The following is a 22,690-nucleotide window of genomic DNA, read 5'->3' on the forward strand; positions in this document are numbered from 1 at the left end:
CCTTTGGCACCGCCGTGAATCCTTCCTTGGAGCTGCTTCGAATGCCTCAGTGCTACGAGATAAAAATCAGGAGCTGATGTATCGGGATCGCTGCTTTCCTTGGGTAACTTACCTCTTAAGAGCACTTACCTCTGCTGCTGCCCTGGCAGCAAGTGCTTGCTTCCTGGTGGGGCTGGAGCGCAGGCGGGGAAGGACACCTTATCTGAGCAGATCTGCAGATGGAGCCTGTTGTATCCAGCACACAAGCGGAAAAGGTGGAGTCCTGAGGTGTCTTCAGGCTGAGCCGGAGGCTGTTCTGGGAGCTGGTTAGCCAAATGGGTATTACTGGGCTGGATTTAGGGGTAAGTAAACAAAATGTAGTGGGTACAGAGGAGGCGAAACTGTGCTCCATGGGCTTTAAGAATTCCCCGATCACCCTGATGGAGGACAGGTTCATTACTAATTCAGCAAGTTCTTTAAGCTGGAGCTGAAATCTTGCTGACTTAGGCAGAGATCTTTTGTAGCGTTATAGTCTACACATTTCTATATGCATGACTGGATTCACAACACCGTTGGCATGAAGCCTTAGCTGGGAAGGTGAGGTGCTATGGATCGATCACATAACCTACTTCGTTTGCCCTCTTTTCCTCTCATCTGGAGACTCCTCCTGGGTTTGAGCTGTTGTTGGGCAGACAGTTTGCGATCCCTGCAGCTGAAGGTGATGCTGTTGTGAACCTCATGGCCACTTAAACTGTTGGTGGAACTTACATAGTTCCCTATGGTGTCTTCTTATGCTTTTTTATGAGGATTTATTTGGATTTCCTGGTTTTGCGCAAAGCGCAATCAAAACAAAGGAGTGAACATGTTTTCTCTGACAGTGTGCGCACTTTAGCTGGGCACTTGACTCCGATGGGTCCTGCTGTTCCTTTATGTGCGGTTTGGCTCTTGCCTATGGTAGCACTTTTCCAAGCATATTCCAATTTTTCTCTTGAATGGTCAGAGCACTCCAAGTGCTTAGCAGTAGCTCGTATGCTAGCTTTTCTGCAAAACTACCCAAAGAGTTGCCAAGAAGCAGCAGTCAGGCTTGCGCTGAGTGCGTTTGGCAGGTACTGGCACTGGGTAAGATAAGCTTCTTGGCGTGGTGCGAGCTTAAACCTTCCACGTGTGCAGGTGCAGGCATTTGCGTGTGGAAAGCTGTAGCTGCTGGTGCCTGCTGGCCGTGCCGGAGCTGATCCCAGGGTGCCGGCAGTCAGCAACGCGCGCCGGCATCAGCGCAGTTGCATAACGCTCGCTTCCTCTGATTCATGCTCAGTGTGAAGTCCCGTGGCTGAATAGCGGCTTTTGCAGTCGTTCCATAATAAATGAAATGAGGGAAAATAGAATTCCATTTCACAGAGCCCTTTTAACAATGCAGAAACCGTTCAGGTTTTGTTTTTCATGTGCTAAAGCTGCAAAACTCTCTCCCTCTTGTCCTCCTGCTGTAACAATTCGCAGCCTCTGCTACCGAAATTACAAGTGGGGGGGAAATATTACAAACATCCAGATGGATGGAAGGAACTATTGCAACCTGTTAAGCTGTAATGAAAATGGATAAAAGGTTTCCCCCAGGTTCCTTTAATTTCTTCCCTGTGAAATTTGCAAATGTGGTGTTTCAACGCACATTTCAAAACAAACCCCAAATGTTTTGGACAGCAGTAAGCTACCCACAGTGCTCGCTGGCAAATTATCTTCTGTGCCAGGTCTGCTATCTGGTGCTGCTGCCTTACGGTAGTGGTAAACTGGCCATTAACTTCCTCCAAGTTGAGTATCACCATTTTACGTGGGGTTACACTGTACTGTAATTTTCTGTTTAGGGTCACATGCTTCCACTAGAAAAAAGAGATCTCATGGGTGGGCATTTCTGTTGCATACTTCAGGCTGTGTGCGTGCTTCAGCCCGGTGGCCTGGCTGTATACCTCATGCCCTGTTGCAGTGATGGCAGCTCTGGCAGTGCTGTCCTTATTTGTGTGAATTTTTCACTTGGTTTTGCAAGAAAAAGGCATGCGTTTGAGGGGGAGCAGTTTATTTGAATGTGAAAGGAAACATCTTGTTCTGTTGTTGAGTATATTGGTGCATTTTAGGTGAATAAGAATGTCTTTCAAAGCTACAAAATTATTACCAGAAATTACAAAGCTCAGTCTTTCAGCTTCATTTTACTTCCTTTCTCCCCTTGCGCCCAACCCGGTGGCACTGATGGATTCACAGAAGATATTGAATTGCCAAATCTCAGCTCTCTAGTGAAAAACCACTTTTAGCAGAAACCCTCCTTGTCCTTTACACTTGAGTTTTTAATACATTTCTTTTTCCCATACTTTCCGCAGAGGGGAAATATTTTGCTGTCTGACAGTACTTAAGTGTAAAACAAGAAATGTAAACATATTTTTTTCTCTTTTCCTAAAGATTCGTCTTCCAACTACATCAGGCAACTTGAAACAAAAGTGAAACTGCTGGAGGATGACAACAAGCTTCTCTCTCAGGTAGGTTTTTTATTCCCTAATGGGCATTAATGTGGCTGTTCTGCTTCTGTACAGTTGTGTCAGCCCACCTGAATTCAGTGGGGACTTCTTACAAGGGGAAGAGCATACTGGTACCAACCCCCCACTACTGGAATTTGGTCGTGTTTTGTTACGCAACATTTGCAGTAATGCTACCTCAAAATTGCAGAGAGAGAAAAAAAGTAAACTGTTAGTGTCTGTGTCTGTGTGTTCAGGAGAAACGTAGTTTGACGTGCATGAAGGATGGGTGGCAGGGGCTGGGGGGCTGCTGGCACCGGCAGCAGCAGGACACGCGCTGTGCTTGCACGTTGACGCCTCCGTGCAGGACGCGGTGGTGGTGTGAGGCTCCGGCATTGCCTGTGTCCTTGCTGCAGGATCTCGCTTGCCCTTTTACATTTGCTTTTATCTTGTTGAATGAGGAGGCTGTAGTAAAAGGACGGCCTTGGGAGTAGTTTTGTGCAGTGCTGGCTCCCTGCTTTTATTTGTGATCTTGCTGAAAGCAGAACAGATGTCTTCAAAACTGGCACTTTTTGCTTGCATCCGTCCTTCAAAGTCTACTCCATGTGCTGCTGGGCTTTTGATCATTGCTCGTGCTTACCTATCTATATATAGGAACGTCGAGCAGCAGGAAGAAAACAATCCTTCAGTCTGATATGTCCCCTGGATCCCCCTTAAAACACAGCACTCTGTGCAAAGAGGGGCAGCTCTTCAGAAAGCACTGAAACACTGTCTAAACCAGCGGAAGAGTTGCCCTTTTTCTCCTGTTCTCTGCATCTTTTCACTATTACACTGTTGAAGCACTGAGTTTTCAGAATCCTTTCGTTCCAGGTTCTTCCAAAGTATAAGGACTAGAAGTAAAAAAGACAAAAAAAAAAGTTTTTATGTTTTTCTTTGCATTTCACTGAGTCTGAAAATAGGTTGCTCTGGTATCTTCTGTTTTATTTCTAAAATATCCATGTTAAAAATAAAATTGAAAAGAAGGTTATGTGCTTACTGAGATTTCAATAAAATAATTCTGGTAAATAATTTTTTTATTGAAACCCATGTTTCAACCAGACTGTGAGCTTTTGGTAAAATTGCCCCAAGTTTCAGGTATTCTTGTTACCGTTGCTAGCCATGCGATCGGTAGCATGAAGCGCAGAGTGCTGAACGGTTAAAACCCCCAAAGGACTCTCAACTCAACAGCTACCGAGTGGCTTCAAGTATTAATCAATTGCTAATTTAATTTTAACTCCCTCTGTCTTTCTCCCAGCCCGTGCACTGGCTGGCGCTGGCTGAGGCCCCGAGACGATTCCATTGGAGTTATTGATAAGCAGATGGGCTGTGCGTGCGCAGCTGCCAGGGGACACGCAAGGGTTTGGGGACAGGCTCTGCTCGATGTGCCCTTGGCTGGGTTTTGTCCTGCTGTGGCCGAGCACGCCCCTCGGTCGTGTCTGCCTTCTGAGGTCAAAAAGAAGCGGTGGTAATTACTGGGTGGCTCAGCCCTTCTGCCTTTGCTCTGTCCTGGGTGTGAAGGCTGTGTGTTTTCCTCTGAGCACACAAGCTGTCTTCCGTTGTCCTCACCTTTCAGGCTGTGTTACTACAAAAGTTTGGATCCAGAATGGGGAGAAATTATCTTCAAATATCTCCGTGCGCTGGAGAGAGCCAGGAGCCTCCCTAGCAGCAGGAGCTACCGGCTCCAGCCTGGCCCTGATGCTCTGTGCAGTCCCTATGTGATGTCTTAACGGCCCTCCAAAAATACCAGGATCCAACCTATTTCAGATGGTGCTCAGGAAATACCTCTTTTTTATCGTGAGCGTTCAGACAGCTCTCCTTAGGGCAGCGGGAGAAATGTTGAAGCTGCCACTGTGTGAACTCCTTGGGAATCCTGAACTGCATCGCCTCCAAGCCTGCGATGCTACAGACCTAGTTTGGGAATTTTTCTCTTTTAATGCCTAATGTGAAATTCACCAGTTGTAACTTCATTTTCTACCAGAGTCTGCAGACTATGGAAAAAAAAAAAGGGGGAGAAAAATGAGGAAGATTTGTATATGGACACACTCTCATGCATATGTATATGTTGTTCCCAGCACTTTCCTGGAAAAGTTTAATCCACTTACCGTACTCTTCATGCTTCATCTGATTGGAAGGTGTTTAGCTGTTGCCATGCGGATCTTGGGCTAAGACTCTAGGATCCTGGCAAACTTTCTCCTGTTTTTAAAGTTGCCAGGTGATCCTGGCACTTTGAACTCGGCAATGCCAAACTGCCTTGTCAACACCAAAGTCACATTTTAACTCAGCTTGGCTTCCTCCCGGGGAGTATTGACATTGCAATAATATTTGCAGTCTGGTGTCAAGGAGTTCTATCACCACCGTGCTGAGGAGTGATGAAACCTGACGTCCCAAGTAACAAACAGTGCCTGTGCATTAAGGGATTAACAAATCAGTGGTGGTTATGGAAGTCTTCCTGGCTGCTTTCCAAGTGCTAAACATAGAGCTGAAATAGTGCTTCATCTGGAGAAACCCGAGAAGCCTGGTGCTGCAAATGATACTGCGAGCTTCACGGGAGGATTTATATTACAGCGGCTGGCAACACAATGCACCTCTGCTAGCTGGTGCGTCCTGAGTGAGATTTGTTGCTTTATCTTCTCCGGCGTCTTGGATGAGAGGCTACGCCGAGACGTGATGAGTGTTTTTGTGCCGTGTTCAGACACAGAACCGAGGCAGCGCGGGGGTCTGCGGCGTGCACTTTTTCTTGTGCTTCCTGACATCTCCTTTATCCTAGAGCACGTTGGAGCAAAAGCTCAGCGAGAGATTGGAGAGCTCTCCAGCCCATGCCGAGGCTGCTGCCTTGCGTGTACGTGTTACCAGCAGTGCGAGCGCGCTGTGATTCACTCTGCTTTTCTTCTGGTGACTCGTTTGGAGAGATTAATGGAGAGAGCTTCTCCTTCCCTCGTGGGTCAGGAGGCGCCATCTCGTGAGCCACACTGCGCACTGGGAGGAAAGTAAACGGAGAAGTGGATGTTATTTATGGTAGCCACGTATGGCGTTTTTTGGTTTTGACTTCTTTTGCTTTCTAGGGAAGGAGATGGGTATTTCCAGTGGGGAAATGAGCTGCTTCTGAAACTGCTAACCTGTCAGTAACTGCAGCTCTTCCTGTTCTCGATACGACTCCGGTTTTCTGCCCGTCTTTGACTCAGGCTTACAGCACATAGCTTTGCTGTCACGGCTGTGTTATCTAGAAAGTGACGCTCTCGGTTGACATCGCTGTGCTGACAAAACCCCTGGCAGCAGTTCTGCCGACGCACGGCTTTTGTTGCCCTAGTTTGTGCTGGTTGGAGAGATGCTGTAGCAAACACCGCTACCAAAAAGGCCCATCCGTGCTGGTAGCCACCTGTGCTGTAACCACAATGGCAAGGACCCCACATTTCAGGTGGTTCCTCAGCGTCCTGGGGCTGACAGTGTCAACCTGTCTCACGAGTGCAACTGGTTTCTGTCCTCTACGAGCACGGGAGCAAGGGGAGAGGCTCACGTTGGGCTCCCAAGGAGCGTCAGTGACTCCTTGCAGCCTCACCGTGGCTGGCATTTTGACGTGGCAAGGTGTGGTGGAAATCCCTGGCTCCTTTCCAGCTTCCTTTTATAGGAGAGTTGCAATCCAGGTATGTTTCTGGTGTGTCGGCTTAATTGACGACTTTATTTTCTGAAGTTTTAGCTGAGGTGTAAAGAACATGGACGTCAGCTCTCAGGAACGTTGGGTGTTGGCTTTGGAGAGCTTCACAGGCATCCCTTTTATTGTCTGCAATTCTCCAGGGAAGAAGTGCGCTAACTTCTGCTGTGTGCATGGATTTAATCTGCAGCACATCGTGTGGGAGAAGTCCTGTTTTTTCTCTGCGTCTTTGTGGGGAATGCACCGGAGAGCTGGTGTTAACCTCTCCTTTGCAGTCTGTGGTTAAGCAGATGAGGGTACCGTCCATATTATTAAGATACAACCCCTGTGATGAGAGACTGGATTTGCCTTCTGTTCCTCTGAGCTGAAAGTGCCCAAGTAGAAAATAGACCCTTCAAGCCAACTCACACTGCCCCTGAAACTAAAGATGAATTTGTAATTACACCCTTTTCCCTCAAAATCAGAGAAACCTGTGTTTAACAGCTTTGGGAGCTCCAAAGGTCAGTTCTGTTTAGTTTTGTAACTAATGCATGCGTTTTAGAGATAATAGCAGTGATAAACTTTTGGCCATAGCCCACCTTGTTTTACATTTTCAGATCATTCTGTACAGGGGCAAGCAAGGATCAGGCACTTTTAACTAAAATCGAAATTTATAGGCTTCATGGGCTCAGCTCTCTCCTCGTAATGAAGTGCACCCTGTGCATTGTGTGACTGTCAGAACTTCTTTTGCCTTACAGACTCTGCTGAGCCTAGTCTGGCTTTTCCCTTTAGGGCAGGGGTGCGTTTTCCTCCTCAGAGATGCCCAGGGCGTGTTGCACACCTTGTTCTCCAAAAGCTTTGAGGAGAGCGGACAGATCGGGCAGGCAGCGAGACTCCGAGTCACCGGACGTTGAACAATGAGGTCACGATGCGCCTTCCAGGAAAAACTCAGGGAGCCCTTGTGCTGAGCAGAAATAGGAGAAATTCTTCTCTAGGGAGGGGACAACCCTTGGGAGTTATCAGGGACATCTGAGTAGTTAATTAAATCGCCGCATAGACTTCAGTATGACCAGTGCTTCAGCATCTGCCTGCTTGCTGATGGGGATTGAGAGGAGCACTGGGAGATCCTTTGTACACCAAAACATCTTGAAAATTGTGCTTAGACTTCTTTATAAGAAACTCTGTGCTCAGCTTGAGTTAAAAGAAGGCCGCAGCTGTACATGTAGTAAAATGAAGTAAATAACACCTGAAAATGCTGCTATTAAGATAGAGCCGTGGTTTTTGAACAAGGAGCTTCCACGGGGGCTGTTGGTGAAGGAGTCCACAGACTGCCCAAAGTCTTCTTAAGCAAACGTGCACTTGGCACAAACAGGCACCCAGCAAGCAATTTCTGGCATATTGTTCAGGAAATGAGGAGAAAAAATGGACCCCGGGATTTAAGAGAGCTGGGGAGCCATTAGCAGTGCACAGCACAAAGATGCAAGTGCAGTTAGCAGAGTTTGGTCCCCTCCTGAGGAAGGGAGACTGGAGGAGAGGAAGGAATCGCACACAGCTCCCCTGCTGTGCTGTTACCACCCGCTTGGGTGCCAAGCCTGCCATTACCAGCCCCTGCTTGTGCACTTCTCTCTCAGCTCTCAGAGCTGGGATCAGGTGTGAACGCCGGGGCCTCTCTTTGAGCTGCAGGTCAACGGGTTTGTGGCGGGGCCGTTACTCGTGCCGGCAGTGCTGCACGTGCTCGCCACAAGTGGAACGAAATTGCAAACCTCTCTCATTTCCCCAAAGTCTGCCTGCTGTTTGCGTGTGAGGAGGATAAGTGTAATTGCTTTAATTTAAGGAATCACAAGGGAAATAGGATTTTTTTTGTAATAGACAGTGAGTCAGACATGAAAGCTTTCCAATGCATTTAGTCTCTATTTAAATTCAGAATACTGAAGACCCAGGTTACTGTTTTACTGTTTTTATACACCGTGCAAATGTTTAGCTGCATACTAATTTTAATTAATCAAAAAGAACACACATATTTGGGTCTGCGTCCAAATACTCATTTCAAGTCAATAATGATACTTTCTACAAAATCCATGCATTTTGAGGTACAGCTCACACAGAACCATATTTTTATGAGACCTTCTTTGCTGCGCTCTCCAAAATTTGATTTAAGCCTCTAATTGCATTGCATCACTTGCATGCATAAATGCAAGAAATTTTAACAGTTCCCCCCCCCCCCCAATGTAGCTTCTTTAGCTGTGGCAGTAGATGCTTCAAGAAAAAATGATTAGATTGACTGACATGACCAATTTGCTATTAAATAAGTGGACTTGAGATCTAAGTAAATAGTATCTATTTCTTGAATACAATGGTTTACCCCAAATTCGAGGTGTACATTTTTATAAAAGCAGTTCAAAGATGTCTCAGACTTGCATCCAAAATACTTTCAAGACTTTTGATACAGTGGAATTCATTCTGTTGACTTTGGACATCGGGGTCTTGGGCTGCTACCTACGAAAATAAATATTCTGCTGGTGTTTGCCTTCCATTCATAGGTAGGAGCACTTCTGAAAAGCAGACTCAATGACAGAAATGGACTTTTTCAACTTGTAATGAAGGCTGGATGATGCTCTGTGTGTTCTGGGGACTGTAAACTGTGGAAACAAGTGATTTTATGAGAACGTCACCTGGCACATAGAAATAGTTTCCCCAAACCTTTGAAATATAAGTTCTGAATACAGAAGGCAAGTACCAGATAGATAGAAACACACAGTGCTTGTTGAATCTTATGAAAGTAAGATTATCATTTCTTGCAACTTAACTCAAAATTTTCAAAGGACTGGAGCCGGCTTTCTGTAGAAGATTGTGAGTATGAGCGAGCCGTGCACACACACAAAGATCTTCCATGCCCCATTTCTTTCTGTTGTGGGCGAGCAAGAACATTGGGTTTAATGAGGCTCAGTTCAACCTCCAGCTGTGAAATGCAGGATTAGTCATATCCTGTGCTTAACCAGCTTTGTAATAATTTCTCCAGATTCCACTTTTTTGTGTTTATGAGGACAGGGTCAGGAAAAAAGCTGTTAATTACAGTTAGATCAGGCTATGAAGTAGCATTATTTTGTCTTTATAACGTGTAGAGAGGTTCAAAGTACACAGCTTCTCAGCCATCAGTCAGTCTGATAGACACTGAAAAGTGGTTTCAAAGACAAACAAAGCAATAGCTGCAGAGGCTTAAAAACAGACTTTTGCAATAAGCTCAATGCCAAATTGAATGCCCAGAAAGCCAACCGTATCCTGGGCTGCATCAAAAGCGGCGTGGCCAGCAGGACGAGGGAGGTGATTCTCCCCCTCTGTTCCGCTCTCATGAGACCCAGAAGAGAGGGGCTTGAGGTTCCATCGTGCCCTGAGCACTGCTTAAAGGAAGAGAGAAAAGGCAGCAAAGTCCTCGGCCAGCTTGGTCCCAGTGTTAGCCAAAGCCTGCGGGGACCTTTTGTGATTTATGAGAAGGGGATTCAGGTCTTTGCCTTCCTGACTCCCAACCCCCTCATTTTATGGGACGTGGGGAATGACTTGAGGGGAGCCCCATCTGCACTGCTTTGGCCAAGCTTCTGCGAGGAGGTGCGGTGGTTCCCTTCGGCCTCCTTGCCTGTAGTACAGAGAAGAAAATGAAAGGTGACTCCAGGGCATGCTCCAGTAAGTTCATTCATGTGTGTAATACTACATCCACATCTACATCTACTCGCCTGATGGAACCGGGGCAGCATTCCATAGCTTCTCCGTTGATTCCGTTGATTTTGCTAACGAAGAGACTGATTTTGCTGCTGATGAGCCATGGATGGGCTCCATTAGTCGGAGACTCCTGAACTTATTGCTTACAAGCCACAGACCAGATGCGGGCTACACTGGATGTCAATGGTTATAGCTCCATTTGGCTTGTTAACTACTGAGCTGCATTTCTGTTTGGGTTAGAGGCTGCAATGGTTGAATCTCAGCTGTGCCAGCCAATGCTCTCACTTGAGCAAAGCCTGCCAGTTGTGTGATTATAATTATACACTGCAATTTAGTCTGAGCTGATTATCTGAGCCTCCGATGAGTTACGGGGTTGATACTCCTTTGCTGGTCTAAAACAAGAGGAAAAAGATAGGGACATTGTTGAATATTAACAGCACACTAAAGCTCCCTACCTCAGCTGCTACAGAGAATGGAGAGGTTTGAAACTTGCTCTGCTGTTATTGCCTGTAGCCCATTGAGGTAGTAATAAAAAGTATTTTTTCCACTAGTGGTTTTACATGGCAGAATCTGCTAAGTCTCTTACTGACTGTCTCCCGATATTTATTAAGCTTTCCCAAAATGCTGTTTCCCCCAGTATTAGAGAATTCCAGTTCTCACCGTCGGAAGCAGATGAAATCTGCTGCTTTGCCCCTTTAACTTGCATGCATGCAGCTCATGGTATGAGGGGAAATTCAGAGCATAGCTGGGAGTGGGGTGCTCGTTTTGGTACTGTGTTTGGGAACGGCCAGGATCCAGCCATGGCACCACATCCCTGCATCCTCACGGCTCTGTGCTGCTGCTGCACAAGGGATCTGCACCTCAATCCCTGGGCTGTACCATTTCAAATTCCACAAGAACAACTGGAAATGGCTTTACTGATGAAACTGGCTGAGGCTGCACTTGTGACCTGCTGGTTGGACACCAGAGAGGGAATTGGGAGATTGGGGGATCAGAAGACCACGGTCTTCTAAAGCCTTTGCCACCAGACTAAGGATCGATCCCTGGACACCCTGTGTGTACAACAGGGATATGAACCAGTGTAAAGGAATTTAATCTCTCCTGTTACAGAAACCTTGTATTATTGCATGATGGGGAAGATGTTAAATAGTTTTAATCTCATCCCTTATTTTTTTTCTTTTTGCAGAGTTCTCCATTTGCAGAGTTCTTAAGAAATCAAATACGTTGATTTTTTTACTGCACTCTCATGTGTGTAATTTCCAACTTGCCTGATAAATGCTGTTGAAGCTAATGGGACTCTTCACATATACTTAAAGTCAGATGTGTGCTTTGCTGAGCTTATTTTTGCTTGAATGTCTTGTAGTGATAACTGCAATTACTGAACCTTAATTCAACTATTAGCCAGCTTCACACAGTGAAATTGCATATCCCTCCTCTTCCTGGTGCACGAGACCCTAAAACGCGGATTAATGAGATAAAGAGGAAATCTTTGTGCAAGGTCGTGCGGTAGGGGATGGTCACTGGGGCACAGGTCTGCCTGAAAAGGCCGCTAGCATGTGGTGGTGAGACCATGAGAAACCTGGGCCACGGCCCTGGTGCCTGTGTGAGAGGGCACAAAAAGAAGCAGTCCTCCAGGGTTGTGTGCTCTGTGCTGAGTCCCATGGACAGCAAGGATGTGCAGGATTTCATACCTTGGTCTCTATTCATGCACCCTGCGTGAGGATCAGCAATAGCGCGCCCAGGTTTTTTTGCTGACTTATTGCAGCATCTCATTCACGTTATTGGAGATGTGTTTCTACTTTGCTTTAACTCAGCAATGTAAATAATTGCTCTGCTGGACTTAGGAGGTCTTGGGCCAGGTTTTTCCTGCAGACTGTTCTCATAGTGTCATTGAGCTCTGTGGGTATGGTAAAATATCCGCAGCTGTGAGCGAGCGTAAGGTGATTGAACTTAGTCAGCTGTATGTGGGGTCACCATGCTCAGAATTGGGACAATAAGATGTTAATGGTTGTGCAGATAATAATGGGTTCTGCAAGACTTCATTCGTTAACGTGGGAAAAGGGGGGTGAAGTTCAAATAGTAGCATTATCCTGTCAAATGTTGCATAAAAACAGTGTACTTTGGTCATCTGTGGTAAAGATAGAATTTATCCGGGATGATAAAATACCTTTATTTTGGCTTAAGTTTCTAAACGTATAATGTTCTTCTGTTCCCTTCTAGTTGGCTGACTGCAACAGCTTGCCACGAAATTTCAGTAAGGTAGAGAAAGCTAATGCATCCGCAAACAGCTTTTTGGATCCGGGGGCTGCCTTTCAATATTGGTGCTGGTTGTTCGGGGCTCTGATTGCTTGTTCTTTCACATGCTAATGCTAGCGATTTCCATTTTTTAATCGTCTGAATGTATTAAATATGCCTCTAATTATTTTTGATTTGAATCCTGTACTTGTGCAAAAGACATTTGTTAGTAAAATCTTGAGTTTTGACCAACTTCAAATCAAAGCCATTTACCTACGTGAGGAGAAGTTGGTACTTCCAGCTAAATCGCTGCAGGACCAGTGTGTGTTTGGAATAAGAGGAAAAGATTTCAAGCTAAACCTTCCATTTAATTACCCAGTTGAAAACAATGGGTTGTTGAGTGTCAAAATTGAGGCAGTTTCAATTACAGGAACAATTATGGTGTAGAAAATTGTTGCCTGTAGGTTTAAGAATTTATACTGCAGTGACAGGCAAGTAATTCAGGTAATGGGCAGTACAGCAGTCCATAAAGATGAGGGCAGCCTAACCTGCTGAACTGAAATAAAACCTTCCTCCTTTTTCTCATCCCAAATATATATAATCAAAAGCCTCAATCAAAAAGGCCTCAGCAGAGTTTTTCATCTGTCCAAGATTTATGGGGTAAAACTAGAATATGAAATAAGAATGACTTTTTTTTTTTCATATAGACATCTTTTCATATAGAGAGTTCCCCAAACTGTAAGCCCAAATCCTTATGGGCCTACATGGTCAGTATGGGATGCCTTTGCCCTATTGTTAGGGACCAGTTTCATTGCGATGATTAAATTACAGATGAAGGAGATCCTGTGCTTTGTAAAAGAATGAAGTAACCACTAAAAAATGGAAATTGCTTGTCTCTCTTAGGGCTGGGTGTCAGCGTGGCTTATTCATTTGCCCAAACAAAATCTTCTGCACTGGTGTCAAAAAAGGTATCTTCTATTGCCAATACTGCGTTCATCACAATATTGCTTTACATTTGATTGTGCTTCATGTTAAGATACATCATTTCTTCTAAAATTATGTTTATTAGGAGATAAAATGTTAATAAATTTAAGGTGTGTGTGATCTCTTGAATTTAGTGCCAGTGGGTCTATGGTGTAGGAAAACAAAGCTGATGATTCTAAAGCCTCCAAGCTGACTTCCCCCTGGGGAGTCTGCTGTTGGTGACTCAGGGGTAGTTGATCCTGCTCTTAATTCTGTACGTTTTTCCATGCCTTCATTGAGGGGCTCCTCAGAGGTAAACACAAAAGTGCTTACTGCTGGAAGAGGCTTCGTAGGAGTCCTGGCCTTTGACTTGGTGCTTGGTTTTCTCCTGCGTGGCATGGGGACGAGGAGAGGAAGCTTTCGCAGGGCTGGAGGTTACAAATGAGTTAAGAAGAAGAGGCATGAGCAGCCCCTCAGGAGCTCAGACGTTGTCCTCAGGTGCCAGCAGAGCTGTCTCTCTGGCTCCCACTGCACACCAGCAGGCCGTGGGTCTCCAGCAGCTCATCATCACATCCGCCCAGCCTCCGCAGGTGCCTGGGATGCGTGCAGGCACGGGATGCTCGTGGGCAGACACCTGAGCTGCTGCAAGGTGACCCCGTGGTCCAGAGGGAGAAGGGAAGCTGTGATTGTTAGTAAAGGCTTTAATATTTCTGTAGGGCACAGAGTCAAACCGATCATTCCTTTTTTGTTTTTTAACCTCTGTTCAGCCTTCAGCTGTTACAATTTATGTGAAAGGAGAAAATAGTGTTTTCAATTAAAGGCTACTTATGTAACGACCCTGTTTTGAATGCTAATTCATGAATTACTGGAAGCTGACAGTGTCGCTTTTTAATTTTCCTCAGTCACTTCAGCACATAATTCTAATTGAAATCGTTCCTTTTTTTCGCTAATCTCTTTCATAAATACTGAAAATATCTGTCAAGTAAATTTCTGCCCCTTACTGAATTTAACTTCTGTTGCGAACGGTCCCTTTTGTTAGATCAAAGTTCTTCAGAATTAAATGCCTGCCTTCTTTTTTCTCCCTTCCAGCAGAAGTAGCACCAAAGTGTAACAGAAAAGATAATTTGTCTGACTTGTCCATAAGTTTTCAACGCTTTATCTTCACAGTTGGTTCAACATGGCCATAGCACTGATCTGACTTTACTGGACAGAAACAGAAAGGAAAATAAATGTTTCTTCATAGTACCTTGACCTTAAAATACCACAAACACCATCCATCTTCTTGTGTTATTTGTGTTATTTTCAAATTGAATCACTCAGCACATCAGGTCAAAAAGTCAGAGGCCACCATTTCTTCTCCCTGCTGGAAGAGTGGAAAGCTTTGATAGGCACAAGTGTTTGCTGATTTTTTTAAATGTAATTGTGGGACTTGTTAAGCACCGAGACCTTAATTTCTAACTAGTTAAACGATAAATTTTTTTATATGTAAAATGCTTACCACTTTCTACCCATGGTAATCATCAAATTGCTTCCATTTTGTACAGTGACAAAGTTGGGTTTGCAGTCCATTTTTACAAAAACCAGTTTGTTGGTCCCATTCTTTTCTCACTGATACGAGCAGGTAAAACTCCCTTCCCTGCCAGGAGGAGCACGTTTAGGTCCGTTTCTTTCATAACGGGGCTGACAAAGATCTCAGGCTTTGGTCCAACAGCAGTATATCCCGGGGTCAGTTCAAGTTCTGCCTAGCTGAAAAATGCAGTGATAAATGTCACGTCATTACTTGCAGATAATAAAGAGTTATTGTGTCTGGAGGACCACTGTGGAGCTGTCAGCGTGGCAGCATGCAAGGCAGGTTTGTGCTGAAGGCGAAGGCGTTTCATCAGCCGGCGAAGGGAGGCAACAACACGTAGAGCGGCGCTGGGGTAGACCTAAGGGAGATTTCACATTGCTGCACTGTGAAAGGCAGGAGATGTTTCTCTATTCCCTTTGCATTTCATTTATTTATTTATTTGTTTATTTTTAAACATTTGGATGAAACGAGTGTTTGAAAAAAATTCACAGTAAAAGAGCAAGAGCTACTCCAGAGTAGACAGTGCCTACTTGTTGGCTTTTGCTGGGGACAAGGGTATTTCAGGTTGTGCAAGTTGTAAATTTGAACAGGTTAAGGCTGAATGTGTCTCAGATCTCTCTGTTTCCCTTTCTTTCAATGTCCCTCATCTCTCTGCACCTCAGCCTAGAAAACATTCCCCCCCAAGTTCAATCTCTTCAAGCGCTCTCCCATGGCAAGTTTTAGTTCAGATGGAAATTATTTTGCTGATAAATTCCTTGAAACTGCAGAAATGTGAAGTGATTTTACCTGAAGGGTAATTTATTATAGACATGTTGCACATTAATTGAGATGATCTCCAACAATGATGATGAACAGAGATGATCAGCGATTGTACTTTTAAAATGCCATTCTGACTAGAAAAGCAATTTGGGATCCACTTACATCTCAGTAATGAAAACTGGGTAAGGTAATAAGAGATTTCATTTTGTGAGTGAATTGACAATGCAAATACCAGGATTTTTAATTTAGATTTAAGTGGAGTAATGGCTACTCATTCTGATGCATCATTAGTCATATTGCTTTTTAATGAGGGATTCACTTCCTTTTTCTGGTTAGCTCCAACACCGACAGCCAAGCCCAACAAATGTGTAAATGTTTAGGGAGGTCTGATGAACATGCGCCACTACACCATTTTAATTTAAAAAAGGAAGGAAAAGCAATTTTCCTTCTATGGCAAAAAAATGCACTTTTGGTTTTAGTGCAAGAAAAATAAATAGTGCAGAACTGTGATTGTTGGGCTGTTGTAAAAACTACTTAGATTAAGATGTGAAACAAATTCTAGAAAGTGTAGAAGTAAAACTGCAGTGAGTGGAGTGCTCATGAAAGGCTTTCCTACCAACAGCAGTAGGAAATGTGGTTCTTTGGTCATCTCCAACTCAGATACATTATAAGTAACGGCAGATGACGATGATTCTTGATTCTACCAAGCCCACCCCATGCCCAGAACATCTAATTCCTCTTCTGGGTATATCTCTGTCCCACATTTTTGTTTCTTAGATTTCTTTTCTTTCCTTTGTTTTGAGTTGTGTTTCCCCCCTCCCCCCCTTTTTTTCTTCTCTTTAATTAAGGGCTTGTTTTGATGTTCGTTGAACTCAGTGGGAATCTTTCCATCAAATTGAATGCATTAGGTCAGATTCGTCATCAGCAGTCACTGAAACAGCCTAACAATAGTTATGTCACACACAAGTGCACTGTCTTAAATGGGATTTGTTTAAAAAAAGCAATTGAACTAATCCATTATAAACACTTGTTAGAGCAGGGGTTTGACTGTGTCTGTGTATTTACCAACACAATTTGAACCAATTTAAGCCAAATTGAAATTAATGCAGACTCTTGCTCCAGGCTGGAGCATAGGTCAGTTAAATTAAATCAGTTTAAACTAGCGTATTTATAGCTGCTGTAGTGTTGTGCGTTGACCAGACGTAGCTCTGGTGTCCTTACTTGCTCTGATGGGCAAGGCATTTTGACCTATACAAGGACAATGTGTAGTGCGATGAAGCACATGCTACACCTAACACAGGCCAGCCCACGGAGATTTTGGGGCAAGAGAACAAGTTTCTGGAGAACAGAAAGAACTGTCCACCTAATCTCTTTCTCATGCCTGTTTCTGCACGCCCGGCTCCCCACAAACACGTGGCACGCTGCCTGTCCCAGTGCCGACTGCAGAAGTCTGAAGTGATGTGGATGAATGCGGGGCTCTGAACACAGATGAAGTGCTCGTCCTTACGGAGCACAGCCTTCGAGGAGGTCTCTGACTTCGTGGGGCTCTGGCACACAGCTCCAGCCTCGCATTTTGGCCGTGCTCTTTTCTTCTGCTTTTCCCTTGCCGGTGCAAGGGCCCATTCATCACAGGTGGCAGGGAAGGGTCCATCAGCTCCCGGACTGACACGCTGAAGGAGTGGGTAGTAGAGGGTCGGGACCTCTGCGGGAGGTCTCTGCTCCAGGTACACATACAACAGGGAAGCAGCAGTTGCACACAGCAGGGCAGTGGAAGCAGAACCAGCCAGGTTAAAATTCTTTCAGTGTAACCACCAACAGACCCCTGCACATCACGTGTCTGGGACAAGGCCAGGAGAATAAAGACCTTGTCATCATCTTCCATTCTGACCTTCCAACCATCCTCTGAAAGGATTTACGAAGGAGACAGGAGCTCAGTTTTTAGCTACAGTCACTTTTTAGCTACAGAAGAAGTTATCTCCTTCTTCAAATCCTTCTGTTTCCGACTGTTGCGGAATGCAAACGAAATGTAGGCCGTGATCTTCTCCGATGCCACCTTGTAAATCCAAGGGAATCCCAGCAATCCGCCATGCTGAAGCCATTCCACATCGCTCGACTCTGAGATACAACAGTTCCCAGCAGATAGGTGGTGCAGGACTAGCATCCATTTCTCGTGATGACTTTCTTGAAAACTGTCCTTCCCTTCACAGCTTGTAAAATGAAAGTCGATAGGCCGAGTGGGCCGGAATGGTTGTGAACACACTGGGTCACACGGGATGTTTTTTCCTTCAGAACACAGCATTTTGAACTAAAACAAAGGCTGAACACGTGGCGACGAGAAAATGTTTCTGACACTGATGGAAAATGATGTATCCAGTCTGAGTGCACTCATTCTTCTCTGTAAAGTGGGAGCAAAGAACAGAAATGAACTCTCCGTATTTCTGAGATCCGTGCGCAGCCACACTCCCTGAAGTCTTGGTTATTGTCAGGCCTTTGGGGTCACTGAGGGTTTTTTATATACAGTTGAGCTGATTTATGAGACTTCCCGTTAAATTTTATTGCACCAGTGGTTTTTCTTTGGTTCTTTTGAAGTGGAAAACATCATTTCTGCAGCAGATGCAAGTCAGAAGCCTTAATGGAACATAAAAATCTAAAAGATCATGATTTTATAGCTTTAAAATGAAGGACAGCGCATTGCTTTATACTCTTAAAAATATGTAAAGTTAATGAGGATATTTATTGCTAATAAAAAGATATGATCTTCTCCCAGGCCCTTGATTCTGGCTACTTGTATATTGGCTTTTTATGGGTGTACTTTCATAAAGGAGGAACTCTTCTCTTTCTAAGACTGTCCCGTTTTGGAATGACAGAATGAGAGAACAAGTAACACGAGGCAGAAACTTTGTCCTGAGATTATTCAGTGTTCTCCTTACACCCAGTGCTGCTGCTTCCTTTGAGTGCCGACGATTGATTACATTTATCTCTATGGTTTGTCAAGTCATATAGATTACCTTTATTTACATGACTCTCTTTAAGGCTTGTGGGTGCACACTAATTGATAGCCAAATAAGAAACTGTTACTTCCACACACCTATTGCAAGCTTAGGTGAATTACACCAGCACTATTTACAGACTCTCATTGCTGTCCACCTGCAGGTGATTGCAATAGCCGACATTGTTTGAAAAAGATCTAGAAAATGTCTCCTGGTGGATTTATTTTACTGATTTGACTTTAATCTGGACTCTGAAAACTGTTTTCATTTGCATCTTAACAAATGTTTTTAACTAACATGTATGAACTCAGGTACATTAAAAATGCCTTCTTGCTGTATCATTTAATGGAGTAGACCTTGAGAGTTTAACTTCCAGCTGCTTGCAAATGCTTTCTCCAGGTGTGGGCTTGGGAAAAAGCGTTTTATTGCTAATGGTCACTTCAACTGCTGTTGCAGGGAGAAGTTACGGGAATGCTCACAGTAAAGAAGTGGTTGTGGGAAAAACTAATCCAGCAGGAGGGACACAACTTTCCTTCTCCTTGTTAATACAGACTGTCCTATTTTCTGTCTTTGTCGTTGCAGCAGTCCAGCACTGGGGATCTGAGGACTCTGAGGAAAGGGTTACCGCCGTACCACTCCGAGTCACAGCTGTCCTCCCTGCCGCAGTATCAAGATGCCCTGCAAAACGTAAGATCCCTTTCCTTGCCTATACAGACAAGAGCTGTAGCTTTCCCAGGAAGTTGGCAAAGAACCACGGGGCTGCAAACTGAGATTAAGGGGGCAGCTCGCCCCAAAACCAGTGGTGTACAAAATAAACCCAGCTGAAAATTGCAGCTGTTTGAAGGAAGGAGAGCCTCTGGAAACATGGAGCTTTACCTCCGAACATTGTGGATCATTAACTTCCCTGTGCAGGTTTTTGGCTAACTGACAGTCACTGCTGTGTGTATTTTAAAGCAAGGGTGAGCCTTGTTATACCTGCCGCTCCTTCTTCATAAATGCTCTTTATGCCTGCTGTCAAGAAGCCACTCTTGGGTGACGCAAAAAATGTTGTGCCAAGTGTCTGACAACATGTAGTCGGGATTGCTGCAGTGATTAAGTTCTTAGGACATTCATTTCAGGTTCTTCTGTAGCACAAATGAGGTTTATGTTTCCTGAGATTTGCCTGTGTTGCTTCTTCTCACATGACAGAATAATCTTGGTTAGAGGCAGAGAAGGCTCTTGCGAAAGACAAATGCGTGCTGCTGCCGGGGCTCCTCCCTGCGGTCCCGCCGCGCACAGATGACTGTCCTCCAGATGTTTGCCCAAGTGCCTGGGACACCACCTGTGCTGGTGACAATTGTACGTTGGCTGCCTGCTTTTTATTCTCTATGTTTAGCGTTCCTTTTAGAGTTGTAAATGAGGCGGGGAGAGGAATAATTTAAGAAAGATTACGTAGATAAAACTCCACGCAGTGTGAAAGGAGAGCCCAGAATGAATGGAGAACCTCCAGCCAAAACCAAAAACCAACACCAAGGCAAAACCATGTAAATGAAATGGAAGGCTGAATATCCTCTTTTCTTTGTTCCCCGTGTAGCAGTCAGGAGACTTTACAAGGAGGGCACAGGGGGTTTGGCCTGGGAAATGCCTTCCCTGTAGAGCTGCTCTGGGGCATTTTGCTTCGCTTCCCTTGTATGAGGAGCCTGAGAGGAGACTGCTCTGTCTGCTCTGCTCTGTTCCTACCAAAATCCCTTTGTTTTGGGGCTTGATAAGATACACTGTTTTTGTGATGAAAGAGAACAATCGCAAATCCCTGCAGATTTCTCTGAATATCTCAGGCACCTCCCAGAAAGTGGGCACTTAGACATACCTGCCTTTTTCTGCAGCCCTTTTTGACAGCAGGCGTGAGTTTGTGAGAAATCGTTCCTCTGTGTGTGTACAGGCTTCATTCGGGTGAGTGATGGTGGACAATCGGTGTCGGCTCCGCACCTGTCAAGTCTGTGCAGGGTTTCATCATTGTCTCTGTCTGTGCAACTATTTGGGGAAGTTACTCAGTACATCCCTCACTGTCACTGGGTTTGCACACAGGCATCACTCCATTTCTCCACGGCCCTGACATACCTCAGTTAATGAAACCGTTTGTTTTCTCTAATGAATCCTGGATCATGGACACCGGGGCATGCTCAAGGCACGGAATCAGACGACACTCACAACTGCAGTCTGTGCGGACACTCTGGCTGTTCATGCAGGCAGAGAATTACAGATTTGCTCTGTGGTGTGCAGCAGTTTCCAAATATCCAGTAGAAGTCCCAGGCCTTAGTTCCCAGGCCATTGCAAGGGAAGGGACAGGCTCCAAGGCAAGCAGGTTGGGCTGGCTTGATCCTTCCCATCACCAGCAGCCTCCAGACCAGCTCATCCTCGAGTCCAGTGATGTCCCAGGCGTAGGAGCTGACTTTGGGCTACCTGTAAGTGTTGTACTGCTGAGGATCCACCAGCCAGCTTGGTGTCGGGGTGCCACTGATGGAAATGATCCCATGGCATCCTTGGAGAACTTGTGCTTTCGTTTGTTAACCTGGGCTATTGCTTTGTCTTTGTACTTCGGTTCTCTGTGGTACCTAAAACAGATCCTTTCACCCATGTATGTGTTTCCTTCACGGCTCCATCATGTGGATGGGACAGCACCTGGGGTGAGTTATCGCACTCCAGTTAGCAGCCCTCTGATTTACCGCAGGGAGCTGTTGGCTACCGGGGAGTCTCAGACCTGTGGCTGGAGAGTGCAGAGAAGGTGATGCTCAGCCTGTCCTGGAAACTCGTCCAGCTCAGAGCTTGTCTGGAGTTTTTAACAATACCAGGGGGGAGTTACTGACCTGAAGTTCTCTTTGCTGGCATTGTCTAAGGAGCCTGGATTGCCCATTCGTATATCTCACCTCTGGTTAGTGAGATGGAAGTTATATTTTGCTAACACTGAGAATTTTAGAAGAAAAATGACAGTTTCAGGTAATTGGCAGTTGCAGGGGAAGAGGAGCCCTCTCAGCTCGGTTCTGTGAATCTGGACTGGAATCTCTGCCTGCCGTCGTGGAGGGACTCTCCTCCCATGAACACATGTAGCTTCGTTCACCTCTCTGTACCTATGTTTTTCCTTCAAAGGGACTGGGTGGGAAATCACCTACCCCATAGCACGGTTTTCAGGCATTTCTTTATCGCTAAGTTAAATAGCACTAAGTGCTCCAGGATCCTCCAGGGATGCATACTAAAAGGCAGTATTTAATTTTTGGAACGCTGTAGCATTGCTGTCGAGTTGTTTCTCTCACAGGCTTTCTCCGTCATTAATCTAGTGATGAATGAAGACTGGGAGGCGGAATCTCTCTCTCTCTAAAGTTGCCATACTCGGTGCTTAACCTGTTGTGCACACCTAATAATTGCCGGGTGTGATCCTGACATGGGGAGAAGGCATGGGGGACAAGGAAACTCCCCATCCACAGCAGCAAGGCTGCTAATTTGGTACTAATAGTCACATTTCAGCAATCCATTTGCTAAGAGGTAGAATCTCGGTTGCTGGTTTCTGGAGCATTCGAGATCTCTAAGCAAAGCTGAGGATGAGTGCTGGGGCTGCGGCATGGCCCCCAGCTTGCGCCCCTGTCACTTCTCCGCTCCTTTTGGCGTCTGCCTCTTGCTGGGTGCTGTGGCAGCCTGTGCAAACGCACAGCCCCTGCAGCAATCCACAGTCCTGCCCGCCGCCCCGCGGCTGTGCCAGGCACATCTTAGTGCCCAGGCACGGGAAGGCAGCCCGAAGGCAGCGTGCTGCTGTGGCTGGAGGTGCCTTCACCTGGACAAGCCCCTAAGCCAGCTGCCTGGAGGAGCCATTTGTCCACATTGGCACGAAACACCGTTAAAGGTGAACCGGCCTTTCGCTAACAACTGGGGCTAGCCTGGCTGGCTTAGACTTAAAACCTACTAGCAGTGTTGGTGTGATTTGTAATAGGAGTCCTGCCGCTGGTGGAAGTAACTGCAGAGGTCTGCAATGGAAACATTAGGGGATGGGAACGGGTACATGAAACACCAGAAGGAGCGCTTGAGCCAGGGGTGCAGGAATGGCCCGCGCTGATAACCAAAGGCACAACTGACAGCAAACAACTGGGTAAACACCGGGGGATGTGTGGTTTGCATCAGGACCAGGAGGTCTGTGCTTTGATAAGGGCACGGCACAGAGGCACAGATGGCTCGTCGCTGGAAGACCCGTTCCCTGATAAGGGGGGAGTGGTGGCGAGGTTACGTGGGATGTGCCATCGCGCTGCCGGTTGTTCCAGGGGGAAGGCTTAGATAAGGTACCCGAAAGGAGGGAAAG

The 22,690-nt window shown here is 45.6% G+C and overlaps 1 protein-coding gene across 1 annotated transcript in view; it reads left to right on the plus strand.

The window, feature by feature from the left end:
- Nucleotides 1-22,690, plus strand: part of CCDC85C (coiled-coil domain containing 85C) — a 104,437-nt gene that overhangs the window by 61,840 nt on the left and 19,907 nt on the right. Inside the window, 2 exon segments of the mRNA XM_040559956.1 lie at nucleotides 2,419-2,495; nucleotides 18,952-19,056. Coding sequence (XP_040415890.1) covers nucleotides 2,419-2,495; nucleotides 18,952-19,056 — 182 coding nt within the window.

The sequence above is a fragment of the Cygnus olor genome, chromosome 5, assembly GCF_009769625.2.
Source record: "Cygnus olor isolate bCygOlo1 chromosome 5, bCygOlo1.pri.v2, whole genome shotgun sequence".
In the NCBI taxonomy this organism is placed as follows: Eukaryota; Metazoa; Chordata; class Aves; order Anseriformes; family Anatidae; genus Cygnus; species Cygnus olor.